The 21,634-nt window shown below is 46.6% G+C and overlaps 1 protein-coding gene across 6 annotated transcripts in view; it reads right to left on the bottom strand.

Moving 5' to 3' along the window:
• Positions 1-21,634, bottom strand: part of SEPHS1 (selenophosphate synthetase 1) — a 139,947-nt gene that overhangs the window by 12,289 nt on the left and 106,024 nt on the right. For 4 of the 6 annotated variants that reach the window (XM_073328728.1, XM_073328726.1, XM_073328727.1 and 1 more), the window contains 4 exons: positions 10,849-11,107; positions 8,008-8,111; positions 2,021-2,128; positions 839-993 (listed from right to left, as the gene is read on the bottom strand). In XM_073328728.1, coding sequence (XP_073184829.1) covers positions 839-993; positions 2,021-2,128; positions 8,008-8,111; positions 10,849-11,107 — 626 coding nt within the window. Of the gene's footprint in view, positions 1-838; positions 994-2,020; positions 2,129-8,007; positions 8,112-10,848; positions 11,108-13,562; positions 14,183-14,412; positions 14,515-21,634 lie in introns of those variants that run through there. The other 2 variants (XM_073328733.1, XM_073328729.1) reach the window with 2 other exon arrangements.

The raw sequence follows: 21,634 nt of genomic DNA, 5'->3' as shown, positions 1-21,634 counted from the left end.
TTTTCACAGTACCATACATTCCATTGCACTTAAAATTGATATTTTTAGAAGACATATACAACTTAAAAAACCCCCATCTAATTACCCTGTGGGTTTTGCTGTCACAGAATATTATCGAGGCAGAGAGCTTATGAATATATTTAAAAGGAGATTATATCTTCATATAAAGGATAGTGCCTGCAGTTGCATAAGATCATGCATTTTTTCCTATTAAGTTGTTGGGTACATTAGGACAGAAGAAACAAAGGACATGTTATCAGTCCTCATAATTCAAGGCATACGTGAATCACCAGCTGGGGGCAGGGGGAAATTCCTTCTTATGGTATAATACTCCACACAGGGAAGGAGTATTATACCTTCCTCCATAGCATTCAACATTGGCCAATGTTGGACACAAGGTAATAGATAGCCTGAAAACTGTAAGCACAGCACTGGTGTGACATTTGTGTTCTTTACTTCAGATACCATTTAAAAAAAAACAAAACACATCAGCATCCTGACCAGTTTTTAAAAGCCAGGCTATCCATCTCCAACTATCATTCAGATATAAAGATTCCAAAGTTTAAATTTTCCTCTTGAAGGAGCATATATGAGCACAACATATCAGAAATGAAACACTCTTTTTGAAAAAGCAAACCAGTGCAAGAAAGATGTTGGCAGCAATCTTAGATATCTCTAAGGTATCCATCACAAGAGTACCCAAGTACTGAGAAAATACATCTTTATTCATCAGGAAAAATTAAAATAAAGAACATGATATGGTATTAAAAAGGAAGATACACTTTTATTTAACCCTTTGATATGGCACCATGCAATTTTGTTCAGTGATTTAACTTACATTATAAATTCATTAGGCTGACAGACTGTAGTGGCCACTCCTCCTAAAACAATCCAAGGATTTAACACTGTTTGGCCACCAGTCACAGATGTTCCTGCCTCTTCCGCTGCATCTTTGAAACCCTGGATAATTAGAGGCATCACTTTGTCCCTTTCCTATAGATCAAAGTACAGAGGTCAGAGTTTCATTTTAGCAGTGTCTACTCATTTCACAACAGGATCAGGGCGTTAGGAACTCAATCCAGCTCCCACTGAAGTCCACAGCAAGATTCTCATTCAGCAGAAGCTGGATCAAGCCCTAAAAAAAAACATTAGTCTCCAGCAACTGACATTCCACACAGTACTGTCATGGATTCACAGTTCCTTGTAAAATGTTGAAGGAACATCCCCAAAAGGTCACACAGGAGCTAAAAAAGCTGGGACATGAACCAAGGATCACATAGATCCAAGTCTCTGCTCCTTATGGACTGAAAAAAGTTCTGCAAATTCAGATCATCCTTCTGTTTAATCTGGTGCAGCCCACAGCATGCTAGTGCCATAGGGGAAAGAGGAATTTGGCCGCTGGTCCCTGAAAAAGATTGCTCTCTATTCTTTGCTTCCCACTATCCCACCCAGCTGAGCAACCACAGGGTCCCAGGTCATTTCTTCCTCCAAGAGGGCAGCTCTTGTTCTGCCCTGCCATCTGCCACAGGTGCTGGTAGTTTCCAAAAATCCACCTCACTTTCTTTGGCACCAGATCAGTAGTGCTTCAAAGGAAGCATCACAACAGCTGGCCCAAAAGACCCCAGAGAGTACCTATACAAGTTCTTATACCACACCTATCAACATGGTATTCAAGAGTTGTCTCAGGCCCCTACCGTACAGGGCTGAGCAGGAACAGGGACACTGTTTGGGAGAAGACAACTAAAGTACTGGCAGAAAATGTGCAGCCAGAGAAGAGCTGTTCAGGACCAGCCTGTTGGCAAGCAGACACAGAAGTCCTATCAATATGCAAGTAACTGATTCTTAGGAGTAGCATTCTATGAAACCACGCACCGAGCCCCTTTTTAAAAAGGCCCAAAACTTTGAGGAAAAAAGCATTAACATGTATACTACAAAGCTAAATGATCATTTAGGGTAACACACTGTAGGAGGTGTAGTTATTTGGGTTCATTTGTTTCACAGTAATCATCATGGACCTTACCCTATCTGTCATTTTATTACTGATTCCAAGGAGCATCAACATGTTGTCACATTCTGTGACCCCCATAGCATAAAGGTCACTTAGGACATTGGCACAGGCTATACGTCCCTGCAAAGAAACAAAGACAAAAAAATCCAGATCAGTATTTCCATATGTTTAGATAACGCTTCACATGAACAGGACAGTTCTAGTCTTTAACACATGGTTATACTCTGAGATTGTAAAACTGGCATGTTCTCACTCCACAGACCTGCTCCCTGCCTCCACTCTAAATCAGAGCTTCTCTCTTTAATAACAATGTGCCCAGTTCCTCCATACCTCCACTGAAGTCAATGGAGCAATAATATGCCAATTTACATCAGCTGAGGATCTAGCCCCATAAGTTTATATTGCTTTCTGATTCTGTTAGCCCTCCAGAACCAGCATAGCTATGAGGCAGTGAGTTGGATTCTAATCCTTATTTTGCATTATCTCAGAATTGTTTACTAAGTTCCCATCAGTTATACCTGTGCAAAACTACAGATGGAAATGCAGAGATATCACTCAGAACATAATGCAGTTATGCAGACGTAACCGAAGGCCTATTTAGCCTACAAAACAGTTTTTGTAAGAATGTAGAGAGCAGAGAGGAGATAGCAAAAACTCCTTGATGAGGAAACAGAGCTGAAGACACTGAGCTCTCTGATGAAGAACATGCCCAGTTGGAAGGGATGTCAAAACAAAACAAGCCTACATCATCAGCCAAATTCTGTTCTCAATTACATTGGTGTAGGTCTGGGATAACTCCACAGGCTTTAATAAAGTACTCCTGGGGGGATTCTGCGCGACTGCGCACCCGCAAAAACAGCTCCCTCCCCGCAGAATTCCTGCAGAAAATGGCAGGCAAACAAAGAGAAATATTGTGCATATAATTTTTAATTTTTGGCACAGAATTTTAAATTTTTTGGCGCAGAATTTCCTCAGGAGTAATAAAATTAATCTGGATTTACAACTATAGAGATGGAACAGAATCTGACCCTATATTTTTAATATCCATTTTTCTGCAATTTCCCCAAAACCTTAATATGATAAAAATAACTGCTCCACATATTTAAACACAACAGTTTGGGCCAAAGGAAAAAAAATCCTAGATAGAAAGCAGAGAAAAAAAATATTTAAACTAAAGTGCAAATCTTCATTGTAAGAGTTATATTAGAATGCAAGCTCTTTAGAGCAAAGACCATGACACTCACTTTGCTAGAAGGTGCCCAGCTCATCTTTTGAGCATACTGTTTTACACCATACAATCTGACCACAATGGACCATCATCCCACTTCAGCTACACACACAGAGCTCCCCACTGAGGTTAGCGGGGCTCTCTGCATATATCTGAAACTGGAATATAATTGAGTATTTTAAATTATTTAAAAGGCTTGCTCACTATGCACACTAAATGGCTCCAAGGAGACCCACTGCTAGTTTTGTAAGAACTAGAACTTGTAAGAGTCCTTGTGGCACCTTAGAGACTAACAAATATATTTGGGCATAAGCTTTTGTAAGGAGGCTCGAACATGTCATTTTCCTTTCTGTACTGGGATTATCAAACTATTAAGCATTATCTTCAGTGTTTACCAAGCAAGCTGCTAGTTTATGCTCTCTTAAGAACAAGAGATAAGGTTTTCAAAACCACAATGACAACAGTTCTCTGGTCTAATGGTAGGAGGTCAATGCAATACCCTGCCAATAGGTAAAACCCCCAGGGAGACACACTCAGGAATTGCAGATCTCAAGTCTGAGAAAACTGAGGTGGAGAAAAACTTGGCAACACACGTACTTTGCCTCCAGTATTGGCAAACACCAGAAGGTTCATAATTGTGGTTAGCCTGGGTACAAGTGTCCAAGCTCTTGGATGTTTATCTGGGGCTTCACCCTGCAAACCTTTAGCCATATGATTAGTCCCACTGAAACAAATGATCTACTTTTAGGAGTAAGGACAACTCATGAAAACAAAGCTCTCTTCTGCTCCTGTACTTAAAACATGCCTCTCTCATATTGCATGAGGGGCTTGTAAAAGACTCCGCCTATTATTTAGGCTCCTCCCAACACTTCCCATTAGAAGAGCTGTTTTCAATTGCTTATAATAGGGGTGGGAAAAATTTTTGGGCTGAGGGCCACTTTAGGCTTGCAAAACTGTACGGAGGGCCGGGTAGGGAAGGCTGTGCCTCCCCAAACAGCCTGGCCCCCTCCCACTTCCCGCCCCCCTCCGAACCTCCGACCCATCCAACCCCCCCTGCTCATTGTCCCCTGACCACCCCTTCCCGGGACCCCGCCCCTAACCGCCCCCCCTCCTAACCGAACCCCCCTATCCAACCCCCGGCTCCAACCCCTATCCACACCCCTGCCCCGACAGGCCCCCCGGGACCCCTGACCCAGTCAACCCCGACCCCTTGTCCCCTGACCGCTCCCTCCCAAGACCCCCATCCCTAACTGCCCGCCCAAGACCCCACCCCCATCCAACCCGCCCTGCTCCCTGCCCCCCCCCGGACCCTGCCCCTCCCGCTCCCTGTCTCCTGACCGCATCCCCTCCCAAACTTTCACCCAATCCAACTGTCCCCTGACTGCCCCCCAGGACCTCCTGCCCCTTATCCAACTCCCCCCACCCCCTTACCATGCCACGTAGAGCAGCAGGACAGGCCTGGGAGGTGGGCAGGCGCAAGCAGCTCTGCTCGCGCAGTGGCATGGCTGCGGGGAGGGGGAAGTGAGGGAGGGGCCGGGGGCTAGCCTCCCCGGCTGGGAGCTCAGGAGCCAGGCAGGACGGTCCCGCGGGCCGGATATGGCCCACGGGCTGTAGTTTGCCCACCTCTGGCTTATAACTTTGTCAAACTATAACCATTTGGACTGAAACTCTGCATGCCTTGTATCTGCCTCAGGCTGAATGTTGGAAAATTTCAGCCAAAATGGTTCAGCCATTTCCAAAAATAAGGCTACAAAAAATGTTGTTTTGTCCACGTTAAAAAATTATTGCAACTCTTACTTCGAAATGATCTAGCATCCCCATGCTTTGAAGCAAGGACTTGAAATTTGGCAGCAGGGGGTGGCCTTTGTGTCAGAGATGAGCCTTTTGCTAACCATATGCTAACCAAAAATCCACCCGAATTTGTCCCCGTTATAAGCCCTTGGAAGAAAAATATATATATAACTGCTTGCACATGCTGAGTAGAGTATTCCTGAAGCTTATCAATTAAAATGTCCAAAGATTCTGTCCTCTATCCCCTCAGTTCCTAATATTACTCAGACTGCACATCATGTGTTATCCTCACAGAGCAACTGCCCGTGATTCAACTCAGGGCTACGTGGACTCATGAGGCTTTTCCCTGTAATGGTTGCTCCAGGCTGGGGTGAGGCCAATCACCGGAGCTAACACTACGGCACCTATTTCTCCTTTCAGTGCCCCCAAGGAGTCATGGAGGAGTAAGCCATCTGATTCAAATACAGATAGGAGGGAAAGGAGCAAATTCAGACAAGGAATATGGTAAGACTGGAACTGTAGGGTAGGGAGAGGAGGGAGGTGAGACTTTGAGCCAGGTGGCTTGGAGGCAGAGAGAACTTTGAGATTGGAGGGGGAGCTGGGTGGAGGGAGACTGGGGCTACCTGGACAAGAAGACAGACTCGAAACCAGTGTGTGTGGTGGGAGAGGAGATACACATCTTACAAGGAGCTGGGGTTCAGATGGAAAACTGGGAATAGCCAGGCAAAGAGACTGGCACAAGGAGACATGGAGGGGATGGGAGGAGAAACAGACGGATGAGGAGCCAGCAGTGGGAAAACTGGGACTTGCTGGACAAGGATACTGGGACTGGGTGTGGGAAAGGGGAAAGACCGGGAGTCAGGGGGAAACTGGAACTCTGAGGGTGCCCATAGGGGGAGGCTAGGATGGGCTGAACAAGGAGACTGGGGTGAGATGTCTGAGGAGCAGAGACTTAGACTGGAACAAGGAATTAGGAGTTGAGAAGAGATAGAACTGGGACAGGTTGGAAAGGATGAGACAGAAAGGGGTCAAACTTGGGGGAAATGGTCGGAAGAGTCAGCGCCCACACAAGACCCCCCTCTCCAGGGCCTGGAATGGAACCCAAGATTCCGGAGTCTCACTGTTCTTCTGCTGTCAGCAAATACCTAGGAAATCCACTGACAAAGTGTGTCTCATGCCCCTCTAGTGCTGGTCCACACAGAGCTTTGACAACCTACTATTATATCAGTTACTCCATTAGTTCAAGCGGCAGAGATCTGCATGGTGGATCCAAAGGTTCCAACTCTGCTGATAAACCGCAAGGGTGTCATTATGAAGCCACATGATGGAATTTGCTTTTTCATTATATATTTTTTAAAAACCTAGAAAATCACACACAAACTTTGTTTAAAGAACACTAGTAAAGGGGCAATGCGTGTCTTTAAGTACGCTGACCCCACTCTAAGTACATTGCCTTTTTAAGTAGATCAACAAGTTGAGACAGCAGCTGCTGCCAGCAAGCTCCCTCGGTCCTGAGCCCTGTTGTGTCCCCACCCTGCTCTGTGGAGATGGGGTACAGGAGCAGGGGGACAGGGACACCCTGACATCAGCACCCCTCTTCCCTCCCTCTCCCGGACAGCAAGCAGGAGGCTACCAGGAGCAGCTCCAAGGCAACAGGCAGGAGCAGCACAGGGCAGTGAGGGGAGGAACACCTGAACTGACTGAAATTGATAGCCTGCTGGGCAGCTGCCACACAGGGAACTTAGGGGAGCTGTTGGGGGGGCTGCTGGCCCACCCTGGTTCCAATCCCTCCCAGCTAGATCCAACAGGCTGCTCTTCCTGCAAGCAGTGGACAAAGCAGGCGGCTGCCAAACCATGTTATAAAGGAGCATTGTGCAACTTTAAATGAGCATGTTCTCTAATTGATCAGTGATTTAACAATGAAACAACCATAACCGGGCCAACGTTAAGTGAGGAGTTACTGTATGCGATCGTGTTATTAAAGACTGTAGCATAATGCATATGCTCAAGAGAGATGTATTAAGATTGCACAGGCAACCTTAATTCAGGCATTTCCTAACTTTTGAGTGCTTGACTTTCCAACCTTAATAATGGTCTTTAAAAAAATTTTTTGGTGTATAATACGGATCACCACCAGTGCAAATAGCACTGTAAAAACACATGCATCTCTTTTGTCAGAGAAGCAGTAATATAATCTGAGTACAGAACTGGAAACCAGCCGCGAATCCTAATCCAGTTACCGTTCCTGGACTTTAATCCTCACTCTGCCACTGACTTGCTACATAACCTTGGACAAGTCATGTAGGCCCAAATCCTCAAAGCTATTTAGGCACCTAATGTGCCTAAGTACCTGTGAGGATCTGGGCCATAATCTCTCTCAACCTCAATTTCTCCATCTGCAAGGTGGAGACAATAAAAAGAAGTGTTGGGGAGACTAGTGATTTTGCAAAGAGCTCTGAAGTTGAAGAGTGCAATATAATTGCCAAGTATGATTATTTAGGCTCTTCCAGTCCTGCAATTTTATCTAATCATTTCAGAAGCCCAGAAAACATCCTAATTGGAATTTGGTTCCCTGAGTAGGTCAGAGGATAAGAGGGCTTTCTACTTAATCTGAACCAGTTTGCCCAGTGCCTCACAGAGAACCCCATTTCCCTTGACAGCACTTTTCCAACGAAAGTGACTCACTGAATAGCAGTAGGGGGCAGCTTTGTTTTTAATCTTAGCTATTCTCCAGACATTCCCACCTTTAGAAAGCATTGCTGCAACTGCATTGGCAAATATGGGAATGACACGGGAGCGGAAATATGAAAGAGTTTCTTTGTCTCATACATATCTCTGAGAGACACAGAGCATGACAAACCAACCAGTGCAATGGCTGATTGTACAAGACAGCAAGTTCTCACCAGCGTAGACAACTCAGATTAATGAAAGCAAAAACCAAAGCCAGCGATACATGTAATTGCAAATTCAGGCAACTTACCATCATATAAGGGTCATCCACAATGGGATAAATGTAATCTGTTGTCTGGACCAAAGACAAACCACCATGTCTTAAAGGAATGACACAAGTGTCCATCCCAATTCCTGCAAGGACAGGAAACCATCAATCAACTGAATAATTTATTTATCCCTTAGATGACTGAAATTCTCAATAAAAGGGAATTTGTAAAACAGGCCTATGAAACACAAGCCACGGCCAAAGGAGCAACCACCACGATTTTGTTCCTCAGGAGGTATATTGTAAACAAATGAAACAAACTAAGATGAAGAAAAACTTGAGAATGGGACAAGAAACTGAAGTGGGAAAGCTATATATGTAAGAGCTAAACATCCATGAGTTACAATCTAATGCAATTTAATAATGTATGGCAAGTTTAATTATGATGGGGGTTTCTTCTTTTTTGAAGATGTTTGCCCTGTATTATATCATTCTGGGGGGAAACCTGGCAGGTGTTCAAGTTTGCTAGGTGGCTGTTCTCGGACCACCTTGCCAAAACATTATAACAGTAGTTTTAATCTTCAGTAATAATTTACCACAATCATCACGGCAAACCACAAAGGCACGTAGCCTCCTTGCAGATCAAGCACAAAGCTTTTGGTACCCACGAGATCACTGACTGCATAGCAGCATTCCTTGGTAAACAAGCTTTGTAATCCATTGGTCTTCCATCCTAATAAACCCATACCAAGAAAAATGCTGAAACTGAACTACTCTGACGGAAGTGGTTGGCTATATAGCCTCAATATATACTTTCCCCACTTTGAAAAAAAATGCTAAATGTGCTACAGTCCACCTCTTAGGTCCTCATTCGGCAAGCTGATTCATGCACGTGGACCCTCTGTAATTGTGTGAAGCTCTACTGATCTCAGTGTGGTTTCACAGGGGCAAAACATTCTGCCATACATAACAGCTCAGAGGATTAGGGCCTGAGTGTCCAAATCTGCAATCTCCTACTCATGCAAGTATTCCTGACTGCATTTGGGACTACTCTGAGTGAGTCATAACTACTTGTGAGAGTAGGGCCCAATTCTGCAAATCCTATTCCTCCCTAACAGCATCTTAGAAGTACCATCCATACACACGGATAAGGAAGTCACTGGCCTTCTTTTAAAGCACAAAAGATCAAAAGAAATACTGCCAAATGCATTTCTTGATGCATTTGTTAAAGGGATATTCATCTTAAAGCACATTTTAAAAAGACTTAGCAAGTCTATTAATAACACAGGTGAGAAAACTAAGTTTTGAAAATTCCTTCCAGCTTTTAACTTATTTTCCCTCCCCCCATTTATTGTTGCCCATTCATAAGGTTGAACAATAAAAACTAAACTAGCAATTTCAGTGTTGTTTACAGCCAGTTTTGCTTTCTAGCCCTCATGAAACAACAGTCGGTTGAAAAACTGCAGAGGACTAATTAAATCCAATTAAACAAGCACCCTTTTTTTTTTAAAAAAAAACTCATGAAAACATTTCTATTATTTAAAAAAAGGTGCCACACAAAAATTAAATTTTGGGCCAAAATGAGATCAGAGCGTCTCTTATCATGGGTCCTCTTAAATTATATTGCCACTGAGCCTCAAACACAATTACTTCATAGATATATTTCATACAAAGATTGCCCTTGTTTAAGTGGGAACATTGGCTTTCTACTGATTTTCACAGATTCTGCCCTCTTTGGGAAAACCATGTTGTGACCTGTTAGTCTAATAAGGGTTATCTAGTTACATTAAAATTGTTTAAAGTGAGCTCACTGTATGCCAGATTAAATAATAGTAAAATATTTTAAAAAAAACACCAAACAACTAAGTTGATAAGCCTGAAGTGGAAGAATTTCTAAAATTTGCACTGTGGAGACGAGGTTAAATACACGGTGCTAAACAAACAGATGAACGGAATTAAAAACCTGTGATTAAACATTTTGTCTTAACTAATTTATCTGTATCAATATTAGGTACTGTAGCTGGTATCAAAATTCCCACACGCACCCTGTTCCCTGTGAAGGTTGCTTCTGCAGGTTACTTTTCTGTTCTCCTTGCATCACTATGCAAATACCAAAGAGAAAGCAAATCTGGCAAGAGCCATATAGGTCTTGTAGAGACAGCCTTTCCCATGAAACCTCTACAGGGAGAACAGAAAAGTTATAAAGAACATGACACAATGAGAGGACTGAAAGACTGATTTCCCCCCCCCCCCCCCCAACCGCCCTCCCCCTTTTGGCTCACAACAGTGGATTCAATTTAGAAATGAAGGCAGGCTAAATTTGGGAACTGGATAATTATTTACAATCAATTCTCAGTTTCACTTTGAGTCAGAAAATAAACTGTTCAATATTTTAGGGGGAAAATCCACAACTATAGTCATAGTACTGTTTCAGAATTATCTATTTTGCATTCACCAAGGAAATACTAAAATGGATACAGTTGTTTTTAGAAATCAATTGTTACTATTTTGGTTACTGAACTTCCACATAATTCATGTACAGAATCTATTAGTGAAAAAGACTATTGTTCTTCTCATATTATAAGCTCTCTCTACTTTTAGAGTCATTTCATTGCTCCTTTTTTCCCCTTCATAGTTAAGTGCTTTGCAGAAAGGATATGAATAATTGCAGTACAAAATTATTTTTCTTGTACAGCAAGATGACAACTGCAGGTTTATCCCTCGCATTTCTGGACACAATCCCTATCTTGTTAATGTATATGCATCGGACAACACCTTAATTTTAAATTAAAATAAACTAATAGGCTAACAGCTAACTTGATCTACTGTTTATGAAACAGGGAAATAGCAGTATCGCTTGTTACTAGAGAAACAAATACTCACCCAACCTGGGCATAACTGCTCCCAGAAACTGTTCATCTTCTTGAAAATGGTTTTCTTGTAGGGACTCAAGCAGTTTCTGTAAAACATCCTGAGGCACTTTACAGCCTGTGCCTTTAAGTTCAGTGAATCGAGTCAGACGGAAGCTCTTGTCCAGTTCATAAGTTTCTGGATTAAAGGACTCCCGAACAGACATGGTTCTGAATGCTACCTCCCCCCCCACCTTGAGCAAGCGTATTTGTTGGTTTCTCTGCTGATCAACCTAGTTAGAAAAATTGAGAACATTAGAAAATTCTTAGAACCTACAAGACAACAAGTTAGTGTATGTACTGTAAATAATATCAAAATATTAATGTAGAGGTTTTTGGGAGGGATCTTTTTGTTGTTTCCCCCCCTCCACTTTACTTATTTTAAAAAAAAAAAAAAAAAAAGGCAAAACAAAACATCAAGCAGACATCATCTGTTACAATAGGAGGGTATATCCCACAGATAAGCTTCCTGAGGCTACAAGGGAATGGTTCCTCTTCCATCTTCTGACATTTAAACTGCAACATTGTCAGGCCAGTCAGAGGAATTATATGACTTTTCCCCTACAGTTATGCCACACCAGTGTTTAATTAAAAAAAAAAAAAGTCTACAGACCCCATTTAACAGAGAGAGAGAGAGAGAGAGAGAGAAATAAGCGTTACAGTTTTAGTTACTGGGAACAATCCCTAAGAGGAGCCTTAGGCCCTGATCCTGCAACATGCTCAGGCATAGGGGTCTTTGTACACTAAGGCTTTGTATACAATGGAACTTTGTCAGCAAAACTTTTGTCGTTTGGGGTGTTAAAAAAAAACCAAAAAACGAACAAAGCCCAAACGACAAAAGTTTTGCAGACGAAAAGCGCCAGTGTGAACACTGCTTTGTCGACAGGATAAAGCTACCGCCGCTTGTTGGGAGAAGAGCTCTCTCCTGCCGACAAACAGCAGCTACAAAAGGTGTGTAGTGTAGACAAAGCTTAAGCTCATTGCAAGATCAGAACCTTAGGCAATAGCCTCTTTATTTCAAACTCAGTTCTGGTATAAGAGGGCACAACTCATTTAGAGTCAGCAGAAATACACCTGTTCACACCAGCAGTATATTTTCCCTAGAAGACCTATGTGCTCGTAATATAAAGCATTACGAAGGGAAAACATTTAATCAGGATATTTCCTCTAAAAGCATATTTTATGATGTTCATACCCGAAAGCTGTTCAATAGAAACAGAGTTCATGCCTCTCAGGACTTTTTTTGGAACTGAACATACGTAATCAGAGTAAACCGCCCATTAGAAAGTTAATGTAAAAAGAGACTGATGAAATTCATTTAATAAAATTCTTAACAATGCACATCTAATTTTAGAACTCTTTTTCCACTCCGAGTCAGACATACAACACACTCCAAAACTAATAAGAGGCCAAACTGAAGCGTTTAACTTTTACATCAGAATGGTGGGGATATGATGCCATTTATCTTTCTTGGAGAAAAATCTTTCCTGGAATTATTTAAAGTGACCTACATACAGTAGTGTCTTAGAAAGCAAATGTCATGCCTATCAAAAGGGTTCAACAGGCAGTACTGACTGACTGCTGATCATGTTGTTACTGGGTTCAGCTGAAAAGTTCAACACCACTACTGGCCTCTACTCAGTTCGTTTGGTACCATTCAAAAAAAAAAAAAATCATCTACAGCCTTATGCAACTGGGTCCCCCAGTATACAGCTTATCAGAAGGCTGCTTCCTAAAAAGTTCTACAAACTCTCAGGGATGTTATTTTATTGACTATGGTATAGAATGGCAATTCAAGTTTTAAAGTCCCTGAAAATTTCTGATTAGGAACTGAACTCCTCTTTACAGTGTTTTCCCTCCTTCCCTGGGAGGCGTGTCACTTATTTAAAACAAATCTTCAAAAACCCAAGCTTGGGCAATAATCCAAGCTCTCATTACAAGAACGTGTCTTGGATGAGCAATGCATTTGGGTTGTAACTTTTGTCTTCAATGCAAGACAATAAGGACTAGCAATCAGAGAGGATACTAACTAGAAAACAACCTGTCGAGAGAAGTAGGAGAAAAAACTGGCTTTTAATGGAAAAATATTTTTTGATATTTTCCAGAAAAATTGTAAAAAATAGCGTTTTCCAAGTGGGGAAACATTTCCCTTCACTTACCGGAACACTGGTGTATTCTTAGCACCCCCTATCCACTTCTATAGGAAAGGATTTAGAGGCCAAAGGCAACAAGCAGAACTTTTTGCATAGTCTTGAGCACGAATACACGCACTGATATATATTCCCTGATTTTAAAAATAAACGTTGGACTAGACAAGTGACAAAGTTATTTAGTTAAAAACCTCAATATGGAAAGGAGCACAAAAGACTTTGATGAAGATCTGAATGTGCTGCGTGCAATAATTTCGTACACTGCCATGGAAGCAACCTTACAAGATCCAATTTCATGTGACTTTTGGCACCCTGCACAAACATGCATTTCTAGCATTCAGTGTATTTGTAAAATAAACAACCCTCCCCATTAGAACAAATCCCCCCCATACTCCAGATGTTTGTTACTTTAAAACAATGACAAATATTAAAAGATAGAGTTTAACCCTTGCCACTCTACAACCCTGACCTTAAATAAAAATGTACGTTGGAGGGTGGCAAGGAAAAAAATGACGGCAGAACAGGACCAGATACCTACCCAAAATAAACCCAAGGACAGGGAATAGCAACACAAGTGAGGGGCATCTACAAGGCGAAGAACTGCAACAAGCATTTCTCCATGGAGTGTAGCGCAGAGGGCTGTGGAGAGACATGGCTCTGGGACACCTTAAATTTCAAGCTGCTGCCTTTAAAGGAAAGCAAGGGCCTCTACTGCTGCTCTTTGTGCAGCCGTGTGGGAGCCTTAGCTGGCTGTGCACAGGAAAGAACCGTGCACACAGAAATCCCCTTCTATCCCCCCAAAGGAGGCTCCTACTAACAGAGCTTTGCAAGGGGTGGGGGGAGAGAACGATCTCCCTTACACACGAAATTATTAGCAGCAAAAGTGCGGGGAGAAGGGGGGAGGCAGGTAAAATGTCAGCAGAAGCAGAGTTAACCCTTCGCTGGAAGCAGAACTGCAGGGGCAGCGTTTAAAGGCGAAGAGGCGCAGCCGCCCCCCATTGCCGCCGCAGCCCCGGGGAGGGCGCGGAGGGGATGGAACGTTCCCCGGGCGCGGCGCGCGCCAGGCTCCCCGGCCAGGGGACTCCACGGCGCGGGGCCCCAGCGGCAGCAAAAATGTCGGCGGGTGAAAAATTTAACCCATCGCCTGCCGGCCTCGGCGCCGAGACTTTTTTAAAGCGGCCCCGGCGGCGCCTCGCATCCCCTTCCCCCGCCCCCCCCCGCGGCCGGGCTCAGGGGCTGGGGCCAGGCATGCCCCGTGCGCCCCGGCCGGCCGGCCAGCGCAGCGCGGGGAGCCCGCTCCCAGTGCGGGGCCGGGTGTTTAACGGCGGAGGCGGATTCCCCTTTAAATCTCCCCGCTTGCCCCCCCCCTCCCCAGGTCTCCCTCTTACCGGCTCGCTCCTCGCCCTCCCTCCGCCTCCTCCCGCGAACGGGACTCCCAACCCAGTCCCACAATGCACCGGGCGCGCCGGGCTCCCTCAGCGCCGCCTGAATGAAAATGTCGCCGCCGCCGCCGCCGGGCGCGGGGGATGACACCCGCCCCCCCCACCACGATCCCTCTCCTGGCTCCACGCCCCATGCACCGGGGGTTAAACCCCTCCGCGCCCGCGTGCGCACACACCGGGCCCGGCCCTGCCCCCCCACGGGCTCCGCGCCTCACGGGCGGGGGGGGGTTAGCCCCTCCTCACACATGCAGTACCTCCCGCCGGGCCCTGCCCCCCCCACGGGCTCCGCGCCTCACGGGCGGGGGGGGGTTAGCCCCTCCTCACACATGCAGTACCTCCCGCCGGGCCCTGCCCTGCCCCCCCCCCACGGGCTCCGCGCCTCACGGGCGGGGGGGGGGTTAGCCCCTCCTCACACATGCAGTACCTCCCGCCGGGCCCTGCTCCCCCCCCCACGGGCCCCGCGCGGCGTGAGTCGGGGGTAAATCCCCCCCCACACACACACACACACTGCCCCCCCCGCCAACGGACACCGCGCGGCACGAGTCGGGGGGTTAACCCCCTTTTCCCCCGCAACGGCCTCAGCGCAGCCCGGGCTGGGGGCTATCCCCCCTCTCTCCCACACCCCGGGCCCTGCCCCCCCACGGGCTCCGCGCGGCACGAGTCGGGGGGTTAACCCCCTCCCCCACGCACTGCTCCGCGCCGCACGCGGGTTAACCCCCTCCCCCACACCGCCCCCTATCGGGCCCTACATCGCCCCCTCCCCGGGCTCCGCGTCCCACTGGGGCCAGAGGCCTTTAACTGCAGCTACCTCCCTTTAAGGGGAGGGAAGAGCAGAGAGGAGCCGAGACTCAGGGCGCCAGAGCGGGAGAGTGAGGGAGAGAGCCCGGGACGAGGGAGGCCTCTAACCCCCGAGGGGAATGGGGGTGAACCCCCTGTGATCCTGGCCCTGCAATCCCCGGCCCTGGAACTCCCGAGGGGAATGGGGGTGAGCCCCCTGCGATCCCCGGCCCTGCAACTCCCGAGGGGAATGGGGGTGAGCCCCCTGCGATCCCCGGCCCTGCAACTCCCGAGGGGAATGGGGGTGAGCCCCCTGTGATCCTGGCCCTGCAACTCCCGAGGGGAATGGGGGTGAACCCCCTGTGATCCTGGCCCTGCAATCCCTGGGCCTGCAACTCCCGAGGGGAATGGGGGTGAGCCCCCTGCGATCCCCGGCCCTGCAACTCCCGAGGGGAATGGGAGTGAACCCCCTGTGATCCTGGCCCTGCAATCCCTGGGCCTGCAACTCCCGAGGGGAATGGGGGTGAACCCCCTGTGATCCTGGCCCTGCAATCCCTGGGCCTGCAACTCCCGAGGGGAATGGGGGTGAGCCCCCTGCGATCCCCGGCCCTGCAACTCCCGAGGGGAATGGGGGTGAGCCCCCTGCGATCCCCGGCCCTGCAACTCCCGAGGGGAATGGGAGTGAACCCCCTGTGATCCTGGCCCTGCAATCCCTGGGCCTGTAACTCCCGAGGGGAATGGGGGTGAACTCCCTGTGATCCCTGGCCCTGCTATCCCCGAGGGGACTGGGGGTGAGCCCCCTGCGATCCCCGGTCTTGCTACTCCCTAAGGGAATGGGGGTGAACCCCCTGTGATCCCTGGCCTGCTACCCCCGAGAGGAATGGGAGTGAACCCCCTGTGACCCCTGGCCCTGCAATTTCCTAGGGGAATGGGGGTGAACCCCCTGTGATCTCTGGCCCTGCAATTTCCTAGGGGAATGGGGGTGAACCCCCTGTGATCCCTGGCCTGCTACCCCCGAGGGGACTGGGGGTGAGCCCCCTGCGATCCCCGGCCTTGCTACTCCCTAAGGGAATGGGGGTGAACCCCCTGTGATCCCTGGCCCTGCTACCCCTGAGAGGAATGGGGGTGAACCCCCTGTGACCCCTGGCCCTGCTACCCCCGAGGGGAATGGGGGTGAACCCCCGGGGATCCCCGGCCCTGCAACTCCCGAGGGGAATGGGGGTGAACCCCCGGGGATCCCCGGCCCTGCAACTCCCGAGGGGAATGGGGGTGAACCCCCGGGGATCCCCGGCCCTGCAACTCCCTAGGGGAATGGGGGTGAAACCCCCGGGGGATCCCCGGCCCTGCCACGCCGGCGGAGAACGGGTGAATGTAACGCCTGGGGTGGGGGAAATTGTAAACTCCACTGGTTTGCTCACGTATAGTTGTGGGGAGTGGAGTGTTCCACACTCGCTAACTCCAGCCATGCACGCGGCGGGGGATTGAAATGCAAACTTCTGTGGGCCTCCTGTGCGAAGCCGGGAGAGTGGGGAATCCTAAGCATGCAGCGCCGCTGAGTATGCAAACTGCACTATGCTCTTTAGTGAATCGTTTGAAAGAGTTGTAGCACAGACAGTTTTGAGATCAGTCTCTGTCTGGACTACTTCAGTTTCAAAGCATGCTCTTCTCTTTTGGGAGAGAAGTATCATTCACCTTTAGGGCATCAATCGCTTTGTAAAAAAAAATCTTTAGTTCATATTAAGACAGAGGTGTTGAAAAAAATCCAAGTAGGATTTTCCTTGGAAAATGCCATTAACGTCTACAGAATTTAAGCTTTCATTTGAAAAACAAACACCACACAACTAGCCCTTACTTTGCCCAAATAACCCTGTATGGAGAATCACTAATGTGGTGCTGTCTTCCTAAGGGCTTAACGTCTACACAGGGAAACCTACCCACATAATGACACCACTTTTACTCCCTGTGTGGGCATGCTTTTCCAGTACCTGTTCCAGTTTAGTTTATACCAATTATAGTGCAACAAATCTTCAGGGAAACAGCTCTAGTGGTACAGTTAGGAGCAGGGTGTCTTGGATGTGCTGTGCACCCATTTGAGCAGAGAGCCTTTGGGAGGTGTGTCACTAGCTGGAGCATGAACCCTACTACCCCAAAAGAGGTCTCTGCATGCTGAGGGGGAGGCAGTTGATGGTCGTATTCCATTAGTGGGGGTTGGCTCCTGCTGCCACCCAGCAGGGGATTTCAGCTAGAGTGGAGGCTGGTCCTAACACCACTTAGGGTTGCCAATTTTGGTTGGATGTATTTCTGGAGATTTCATCACATGACAATCTTTAATTAAAGATAAATCTTTAATTTCTGGAGCCTCCAGGACAATCCTGGAGGGTTGGCAACCCTAACACCACTCCAGCAGAGAGTTTTGCAAGATATGAGTGTGAACTCCCTATATGGAACCTTCTCTGCTGGCCTGGTAGGAGATCTGACCACCCAAGAGCCTGCTGTTTGGTGGGGTAATGTTGGCAGGGGACCTGTTACCGCTGGTCTTCAGGATGGATGTGGCTTCACTGCTCTTCAGCAGCTTCTTCCTGTTTTAGGACAGGATGGGGGTCAGTCCAGGAGAAGAGAAACATCAGCTCCTACTTCTCACCCCAGAAGAGGACTCTGTATTTGGGGGCTAACACAAATTGATTGGAGGACTCTCCAGGTGGTAACTTATTTGGTATGGGGGGTGGTGAGCAGCAGTAATTGGAAGCCCAGGGTCTTGTGACCCAAGCAGTGGACTGACCGTCAGTAGACAGAGGATAAGGGAGTGTAGCTTGGGAGGTGCATGGCTCTGAATGGTTGTATTTCAGCCTGATGATAAGGCTTAATTCTTGACCTAATAGGTATCAGGAACATTTTTTCAAGCCCTATATATAGGGAAAATATAGGGATATTTGGGTTAAAAATCTATGCTGAAAAATAAGTCATTACCTCTTCTACAAATTATACTTTACATTATTAACATCAAGAGAAAATTTAAAAATATGACTTTCAACCATTTACATTTGTTCACATTTTGCAGACTAGAGACTAGACTAGAGTCAGTTTCAGGTGTTTACAGTAACTTTTTTTGCTTTCATGTGGTTTGCGTGGGCTGCTCCTATGCGCAGTGTTTCGATTGCAAATACTGTAAGGGAGTGTTTAAGTCCAAATCTGAAAAATAAAAATGGTGTTTGGTGTCTCAATAGGTACTTGAGACACACGTTCAGTTCCCTCTCTGCTACACACTTCCTGGGAGACCATGGGTCAATCACTTAATCTCTGTGTCTCAATTTACCATCTGTACAATAGGGATAGTAGCACTTCCCTACCTCAGAGGGGTGCTGTGAGGATAAATGCATTAAAAATTGATAGGTGCTCAGATACTACAGTAATGATGGTCACATAAATGCCCGAATCAGAGAGAGATCTATGTGGAATGGAAGTACATCCAGCTGCGAAATTAGGACAGTTGCAAGATACGCACTTTGCCTTCCCATCATTGTGTGTGTAAGGGGAGAGGGGCGAAACGGGGTAGTAGCACATGTGGATAAGTAAGCACAACTTCCGTAAGGGAAAATTGCACTCTGTACACTGTTACAATAATCTGGGGAAAACGTAATAAAACTGTGTGGATAACAGTGAGCTGGGTGAACATAGGTTACTTGGATTTTCATAGGCCTTTGATAAAGTCCCTCATAAAGAAACTATTAAGTAAAGTAATTTATCACGGAGTAAGGGCAAAGTCCTTAATGAGTGACAGAAAACAAAATCATAACAAACATCTGCTTGTCTGAGTAAAGAGAAGTAAATATTGAGGCGTATCAGAGGTCAGTACTGGAATCATGGTTATTTAATACTATGTATTAATGATTTGCAGGAGGAAGTGGAAAGTGAATTAGCAAAAGCGGACAATAACGTTTATTAGCAAGAACTAGGGAAGAGTGGGAGAAACCCCAGGGGCCATTTAAATTTAGCATGCAGTTCAAAAATGTCAATCAGATTCAAAAATCACATATTTTGAAAACTCTTTACTAACATAAGAGACTATTTAACATATAAGGCCCCAATCCTGCAAAGACTTGTGCTTAGAGTTTATGCATATGTATGTTCATTTAAGTTAGTGGAACTACTCTGATTGTAAAGCTAAGCACATGAAGGTGTCTTTGCAGGATTGGGGCCTAATATATACTTCTTTATCACTTATCACCATTTGCCACCCCGACACAACCATAATTGCTTTCACGGTTTACTGTTATGATTCCAATCAGTTCTATTTTCTAGTTCTCCCGTGTTAGCAGCCTGTTACAATGTATTAGTTACAAACCCTGCAAGAGGATGCTTATTTGTTTTGTTAAAGAAAAATAATGGAAATATTTCTATTGATAAACAGAGTTACATAACCTAAATTTGGCAGCTAAACTGACCAAGCAACATTGCTTTAATGTAACTTTGCTTTTGCCAAAGAGGATACATAGCCATCTAACTGCGAATAATACTGAATCATCAGAGAAAGAGACCCAAGAAACTCAGTTTTTGCGGATGTTTTAACATGTAGCAAGACTGAGGAGTGCTGCTGCATGCTTAATAAGATACACAGGAGACAGCCCTGATTTGATGAGACTTAGAAGCCATGGAGGTCTTAATGGTTGCAGTGAAGAGACATAGACCAGATCAGTGGCATCTGGCCAAGCAGTTCCAGATCATGGAATTTATACATGCTATGGCCAGGGTTTTTTTTTTTTTTTTTTTTTTTTTTTGCAAGCTAGACAGTTCTGAAGTCCTCAAGAAAGAAATCCTCTAAAACACCATAGGCAATGCCACACAAAAATGTATGTATTTCTAAGATTATACTTAAGAACTCTATGATAATGCAGGAAGCAGTTAAATTACATATGCAACCTTAATGTTGGCATTTCCTGACTGCCGGGTGTTTAAACATGCAGTCTTAGTGTTCTCTTAACACATTTTGTGTGGATTATTAGTGCCATGGGGTTTACTCACCACTGGGTGCACCTCCTCATACAGTGGCACTGGAACACTTTTAATAGTGGGGGTGCTGAAAGCCAGCCCCCTTACCCCTGTCCATGCCCCCCTCAAGCAGGATCATGTCTGTGTGTGTGGGAGGGAACAGACCTGGACAGGTATAAGGGGGCCAAGGCTGGGGCCACAGCTGGGGGCTGGCACAGGGCCAGGAGTGGAGTTCTGGGTATAGGGCAAGCAGCAGAGCCCCGGTCGTGGTGCTGGCAGCCGGGACCCCGTGTGGAAGGGCCAGAAGTGCAGCCCCGGGTGAAAGGCTGGGACCCTGTGTGTGGAGCCAGGAGCAGAGCCCAGGTGTGGGGCCAGCAGCCCGGACCCCATGTTCAGGTCAGGAGCGGAGCCCCACGTAAAACCTGGGGGTGGTGCAGCATCCCCCAGGCCCCTAGTTCCGGTGCCTATGTCCTCATAGCTGCATCTGGGGATTAGTTCTGTCCAGACTGATGCCCCCTTCCTTGGACCACAGTCCATCTTGCTCTCTAGGAGACACAGTGGCTCCTCTTCATGGCTTGGCCCTCCATCCAGATCACCAGACAGTCTTCCCCTTCCAGGGGAACAAAGGCTTACTAGATCCACTGGCTGGGTGCCATTCCAGGTAGTCTTCCCAATGAGGTGGTGGGTATGGGAAACTAGGCCCACCCACTACTCCAGGTTCCAGTCCAGGGATCCTACAATCAGCAGCTACGTTCGGCACTATCTCAATCCTTGTTACCATACCCCTCAGCTTCTCCCTATTTCACCCTCTACAGCTAAGCTAATACAGAGAAGCCACACAAGTAAATATGGCAGGTGACCAGCTTAGCTTAACAGTGAAATCCTAGCGGATCTTAAGCATAAAAAAGAAGCTTACAAGAAGTGGAAGGTTGGACATATGACCAGGGAAGAGTATAAAAATATTGCTCGGGCATGTAGGAATGAAATCAGGAGGGCCAAATCGCACCTGGAGCTGCAGCTAGCGAGAGATGTTAAGAGTAACAAGAAGGGTTTCTTCAGGTATGTTGGCAACAAGAAGAAAGCCAAGGAAAGTGTGGGCCCCTTAATGAATGAGGGAGGCAACCTAGTGACAGAGGATGTGGAAAAAGCTAATGTACTCAATGCTTTTTTTGCTTCTGTCTTCACGAACAAGGTTAGTTCCCAAACTGCTGTGCTGGGCATCACAACATGGGGAATAGAAGGCCAGCCCTCTGTGGAGAAAGAGGTGGTTAGGGACTATTTAGAAAAGCTGGACGTGCACAAGTCCATGGGGCCGGACGAGTTGCATCCGAGAGTGCTAAAGGAATTGGCGACTGTGATTGCAGAGCCATTGGCCATTATCTTTGAAAACTCGTGGCAAACGGGG

Source organism: Lepidochelys kempii, chromosome 1 (assembly GCF_965140265.1).
Source record: "Lepidochelys kempii isolate rLepKem1 chromosome 1, rLepKem1.hap2, whole genome shotgun sequence".
NCBI classification, from domain to species: Eukaryota; Metazoa; Chordata; order Testudines; family Cheloniidae; genus Lepidochelys; species Lepidochelys kempii.
This window is presented reverse-complemented; position numbering and strand designations above follow the sequence as displayed.